Source organism: Chrysochloris asiatica, unplaced genomic scaffold (assembly GCF_000296735.1).
Source record: "Chrysochloris asiatica unplaced genomic scaffold, ChrAsi1.0 scaffold00024, whole genome shotgun sequence".
In the NCBI taxonomy this organism is placed as follows: Eukaryota; Metazoa; Chordata; class Mammalia; order Afrosoricida; family Chrysochloridae; genus Chrysochloris; species Chrysochloris asiatica.
Window position 1 is genome coordinate 7,132,858 of NW_006408542.1, and position 6,686 is coordinate 7,139,543.

At 39.8% G+C, this 6,686-nt stretch overlaps 1 protein-coding gene across 1 annotated transcript in view; it reads right to left on the minus strand.

Moving 5' to 3' along the window:
- The window catches only part of CDKL4 (cyclin-dependent kinase-like 4), a 47,332-nt gene that overhangs the window by 15,875 nt on the left and 24,771 nt on the right, over nucleotides 1–6,686 (minus strand). Inside the window, exon 4 of the mRNA XM_006839379.1 lies at nucleotides 2,158–2,248. Coding sequence (XP_006839442.1) covers nucleotides 2,158–2,248 — 91 coding nt within the window. The remainder of the gene's footprint in view (nucleotides 1–2,157; nucleotides 2,249–6,686) is intronic.

A 6,686-nucleotide genomic window follows, 5' to 3' on the forward strand; every position in this document is an offset into this window, starting at 1 on the left:
GCACGCAACAACAACAACAATCTCTACTGGGAGGAGGGAGAAAAGACCTGGTAAGCCACTCCTATAAAGACTGTCAGATCTTTCTCCCATGGAGCTGCTGGTTAAACCACCAACCTTTGATTAGCAGTCCAGTGCTTACCCACTGTGCCACCAAAGGCCTTGTCTTAGACTACAACTTTGTTTATAAAAACATGTATCATAGCAGAAGATATCATTACTGAAGCTATCTAATGGGCTGACCACAAAGTGACTATTGGAAGACTTCATGCAATGAGAGTTTCTGAGACATAACAATTGTTTCTAACTCAGTTCTAAGGTTCTCATTTAGAGAAGAAAGACTAGGTTTCCCACAGAGGAACTTAGCAAGAATGGATATTCATGGGGAATTTTAATTGATTTATATTTTCAAAAGCACTGTCAGTTTTAGAAGACTTCACACAAAGAAAAATCCCCAAGAGGGACATATGTGAGGTAGCTTTTTTATATTAAATGTTTCTTTGATGTTCTTAATGTTTGTAATGACATTTATGTGTGGCTTTTAGAGAGATTTTGATGACCAAATTGAGTATTTTTGGTAGCATAAAATAAATTTCCAGGGAAAAACAATGACTATATTGCATCTATGGTGGCTGCATGCCATGGAGTCAGTTCCGACTCATAGTGACCCTGTACTGGGTTTCCGAGGATGTAAATCTTTACGGGAGCAGAAAGCCTCATCTTTCTCCCGCAGAGCAGCTGGTAGTTTCGAACTGCTGACCTTGCGGTTCGCAGCCCGATTCGTAACCACTACACTACCAGAGCTCCTACATTGCATCTACAGGAAGTACTAAATAACAATTATCTAATTGTCTCCTATCTGCATTCTAGCAATGTTTTCCATGCATTTCTTGTACAGTCAGGCTGTATGCATAATTTAAGCTTCCCTTTCCCCCTTAAAATGTTTTAAACATTTCCCAAGTCACTGAAAACTGTTAAACATCACTTTTGGCGGCTACCTAACATGTGATGATGGAAAACAAAAGAAAATCCTGACTCACGGCAGACTGCCTAATTCTTCCCCCACAGAGTGGATAGTGTGCTTGAACCACCAATCTTTCACTTAGCGGCCCACCGTTTAACCCACTGTGCCATCAGGGTTGCTTTTATGCTGTGGATGTCCTGTTATTTGTTCAATTGTCCTTCAGTGTTTGTTCTAGTCTCTTGTCAGCCGTATGACAAAGGGAACAATTATCATTATGATCTTATTATCATTTTACATCACAAAGAACAGGAACTTCAGAAACTCTTAATCAGTTTTTGTTTTGCCCAGTGGTTCCAAGTGCTTTTCATGGCACTGTGCTTGGGTGATATTGGGACTCTGAGTAAATACATACCACCACTGCAATGCATAAGGAGCTCTGGTAGCATAGTGGTTGAGAATTGGGCTGCTAACCTCGGGGTCAGCAGTTTGAAACTACCAGCTGTTGCGCGGGAGAAAGATGAGGCTTTCTGCTCCCATAAAGATTTATAGCCTCAGAAACCCTATATAAGGTCGTTCTGAGTCAGAACTGACTCCACAGCAAATAACAATATTGCAATACATATATATATTGAGCATACATGTGTTTGCCTGTTGCAAAGTTTTAGATCCAGGAAGAAAAGAAATGATTATTTATCCCCATTTTCCCTTCAGTTCATCCTCCCTGTGATGATTTCTCCTCTCAAGTCCCTTAAATTTTCAGTTTACTCCTCTAGTCTTATCAGCTCCAAGACATTTTTCCAACCACTCTAGCCCACATTAATATCTCCCTCCAGGGAACTGTCTGCACCTTAGCTTGAGTACTTTATTCCCAATGAGCTTACATTATCATTTGTTTCTTGTACTTCAGATCATTACAAGTACACCAAGAGCAGAAATACATGTTATAATTCTTTTCCTCTTCTAGCAGGACAAAGCTTATAGTCACATAAATGATAAATGGTTCCAATAAATTCTGATTGAAGGGAGTGGAGTTGAAGTGAAAAGTAATGCATTAAGAGGTTAAAGTAAGGGTTTCCATTCTGAAGAATAATAGTTTAACAATTAGTATACAGCTATTAATGAAAGTAAAAATTCAAAAGGTAGCACTTGATAATCATCTAAATTGAATTAAGGTAAAGTAAGAAATTGCTACTTACTCAGAATTCGTGCAAATCCAAAGTCACAGATCTTGGTTATTCCTTGCTTAGTTATGAGAATATTTTCAGGTTTCACATCTCTGTGAATACACTGTAAGAATTTTTAAATTATTTGTCTGGGCTATCAAAAAGGCAATGCTTAGTAAACATCAACTCTTAATTTCAAATGATAGATTAAAAAAAAAATCTTACAAAATTTACCAAAATATGGATTTCTTTCATTTTTTCTTAAGGAACGTTAAATGAAAATCTTGCACTAATAAATCCTATTCTATCAAAAGGAAAAAAACAACAACATCAAAATGTTGCTCTATTAGTTGTTGTTAAGTGCCACTGAGTCAGTTATGATTCACAGTGATCCTGTAAAGGCTTTCCAAAGAGCGGCTGGTGAATTTGAACTGTCAGCCTTTTAGTTCAAACCAACCTGTGGTCCAGTGCTTTAGCCCACAATACCACAAGAGGATTCTAAAAAGACTGGACTTAGGGTCACCTCTATTAAGAAGAGCTGTTACCACCAGAGCATCTCAATTTCAGCTGGAGAAGTAGTGCAGGTTTGGGAAAGTGGAAAAACTTTTGAATGATAACAAAAAACTAAAACTCACATATACAATGAGAGCGCTCCTATGAATTAACATCCGAAATCAGGACACTTTCAAATGGGAAAGGGAGGTCTATTCATTATTATGATGGGGTATCAGGCAGAGACCAGAATGTCAGAGACATCAAGCCTTCAGCATTGGGGGATGAGTATCCCTTAACTAACATCACAGCCCTCCCGAGATGTCCCCATGAGCTGGGCACCACAGCCAGGCACTCTCACCTGAGAGAAGGTTCTGTTACTCTCATGAGCAGCACACCTTACAAATGCTGCAACCGCTTAACTGCCCGGAATGAAGGAGTAATTCCAGGTGGGACAGGAGATGCTAAGGGGCAGGCTGAGAGGGTGCCTACAGAAATGAGTATTCCATGGGGTGGGTTGTTAGTTTGTAAAAGTGCCGGAGAGTTGGTTCCGACTCATAGTGACCCTGTCTAAGGTTTCCAAGGAGCAGCTGGTGGGTTTGAACCATCAACCTTGCGGTTCAAACTGACTTTGCAAGGCCCAGTAAATTACCCTACAGCCCCACACTCAGGCCATCTTCTGAGAACATTCCCTATCCACTTTGTTGTTGTTAAGTGCCGTCGAGTCGGTTTTGACTCATCGCGACCCTGTATAAGGTTTCTGAGAAGGGACTGGTGAGTTTCAGCCGTTGACCTTGTGGATTAAACTGACCTTATGTTCGAGTGCTTATCCTACAGTGCCACACAGAAGGAAAAAAAAAAAAAAAATCATATTAGTCTTAACAGTTTGGCCCTTATGTAGAGCTCTGTACCTTTCAAAGAACTTTCACACACACTGTTTTGCTCTTACAACAATCCTGTGCATTGTTAAAGCCTCATGACAACCTGTTGCTCTGCCGTACTTCTCTGCCCTGCTGCTGGTTCTTTAAGTACTTCTGTTATGGAGACAATTTTGAAAAATTTTTCTTTGTTTCTATAATACTGGTCTAAAAGAATAAGAAAAACCAGCCTGAACCCTAAATTCATTTTAAGTTACAAATATGACACTGGTAACAGACCTTGGTTCCCATTTAGTGTCAAGTCCTGGTGTGGTGCTATGGGATAATGCACTGGACCACGAGGTTGATTTAAACCTCAAGGTCAATGGTTCAAATTCACCAGCTGCTTCTCAGAAACTCTATACAGGGTTGCTATGAGTTGGAACCGACTCAACAGCACTTAACAACAATAAATTTTAACTACAAAATTACTATTTTGTAATATGGACAACAAGCACTTACGAAAACTTACTAAGGCTTGAAAGTCCTAAAGCTTTGGATATTGATTTAAAAAATTAATTGCTGACTATAAACCAACATAGTTTTGATATCATCATCTTTTAAACAACACATATGTAGAATATGAACTAAGACTTTCATTTATACTCACTAATTCACTCTGTGATTTAATTGGAATAAGGTTATATCCCTCAAATGATTTTGCATCAAAGTCTAAAATTTCTATACTCTATGTGTAGTGTTACCAAGTAAATGGACTTAACATTTATAAATTTATTGGTGAGCCGCTCCTCAGAAACCCTGTAGAGGGTGGCTATGAGTTGGAACCAACTCAAGTACACTTAACAACAATTTTATATTTAATGCAAATTTCTGTGAAATTTACACAAATTTTCTTCTAACCAAAAATTATAAAGGCAAATGAAGTGTTTATATATTCCAAAGAAACAGGAACAATCACTGATGTAGGTATGTTGTTAAGTGCTGCAGAGTTGGTTCTGACTCATAGCGACCCTGTATAGGGTTTCTAAGAAGCAGCTGATGGGTTTGAACTGCCAACCTGTGGTTAGCAATCTAGTGCTTATCCTACAGCTCCACACCAGGAGTCCTGGTATAAGTATAGGTGAGAAAAAATATTGATTTGAAAGGAAGTAAATGTTCTAAAATTGAATTGGTTGAATAACTGTAAATTTGCTGCAAAGTATTGATTTAGACACTTAAAACAGATATACTTCATGGCATTTAAATCATACTTCAATTAACTTGTATAAAAAATAGAGAGAGATGTCCCATGGAGTTGGTTAAAAAGTCTGAGAAATTTACAAATATGGATTTCCTTTGTTTTTTTCTAAAGGAATGTTAAATGGAAATCTTGTACTTATAAATGCTGTTATATCACAAGGAAAAAATGATCAAAACGTTGCTCTATTAGTTGCTGTTGTTAAGTGCCGTCGAGTCAGTTCTGACTCACAGTGACCCTGTATAGAGTTTCCAAGGAGCAGCTGGTGAGTTTGGTCCACCGACCTTACAGTCAAGTGCTTATCCTACAGCACCACACCACTGAAGAAAGAAGAAAGAGGGTAAGAATCCTGGAAACAGTAGGAAAGGAGCAGGGAGGATGGAAGATGCCTGGGCACACGGCTTTCTCTTTCTCTACGGCAAGTCACGTTCAGTGCCAACTCTCTGCAGTCAGCTTATTTCCCACTACGGAATAGGAAACATGTGGGTGACTGTAACGGAAGAATTTTAATAGACTTCAGTTTCATAAACAACTTTTAGAAAATACTGTACACATTGGGTTACTGAGGCTAATGTACAATCTTGGTTTTTATTGGTTCACAGCCAGCGAGAAGGTATCCATGGTAATTTAAGCCGGAGTCTCGATTTCAGTCATTAGGAATCACTCTTCTGTACCCTGATTGATCAATAATTTTCCATCGTCTGATGAGGATATTTTCTTTGAGCTTCACGGAGGGCTATTCATACAGCAAGGAGAGGGGAGAGAACTCTTTGCCAACAACCAAAACACTAAGATCATCAAGATGATATGATGGGTGTTTCAACCTGACATTCAGATCCCATGAATTACTCAAGTTTCATCATTTTGTGATGAAGTTCTTTTTCTCTAATCAATCCATCAAATATGTAAAGATCCACCAGTTGTTAATGATGCTAAAGGGTCCCTTCCATCACCTCACTCTAGTGGAATGACAGGCTAAGAAAGGGAACAGACTGAGTGGGTTATTTTCTGAAGTCCAGTGTATCTCAAAATTGAATCACTTGGGAATCTTGTTAGAATGCAGGTTCTGTTTCAGCAGGCCTGAGCTGGCTCTGACAGACTGCAGTTCTAACAAGCTCCCAGGTGACCTCTATGCAGCCACAAGTTGAATAAAACCAAAACACCTGTCGCCACCATGGTTTCCAATTCCTGACGACCCTATAGACCTAATCCACAGGGTTTCCAAGGCTGTAATCTTTACAAACACAGACTGCCACATGTTTCTCCTACATTGTAGCTGGCGGGTTCAAAGTGCCATCCTTTTGGTTAGTAGCCAAACATTTTAACCACTGTGCCACCAGGACTCCGCTATGCTTTTGAGTGGTTGGTGGTGATGGCTGTGTGCTGTCTAGTCGGTTCCGAGACTATAAATCTTTACAGGAAGAGAAAGCCTCATTTTTCTCCTGGGGAGCAACTGATGGATTCAAACTGCTGACCTTGAGGTTAGCAAGCCAAGGTGTAATCCACTATGCCACCAGGGCTCCTTTATGCTTTGAGTACAAAGGACTTGCTGTTGTTTTTGTTACGTGACATCAAGTCGGTACCGACCCATAGTGACCTTATGCACAGCAGAATGAAACACTGCCCAATCCTGGGCCAACCTCACTATTGTTGCCACGCTTGAGACCATTGATGCTGCCACTTGGCCAATCCATGTCATTGGGGTCTTCCTCTTTTTCTCTGACCCTCCACCTTACCAAACCTGATATCCTTCTCCAGTGACTGGTCCCTCCTGACAATATGTCCAAATTATGAGAGACGAAGTGTGACCATCTTGGCCTCCAAGGAGCACTCTGACTGCACTTCTTCCAACACAGAGCTGTTGGTTCTTTTGGCAGCCCATGGCACTTTCAATATTCTCCTCCAACACCACAACTCAAAAGCATTAATTCTTTTACAGTCTTCCTTATTTATTG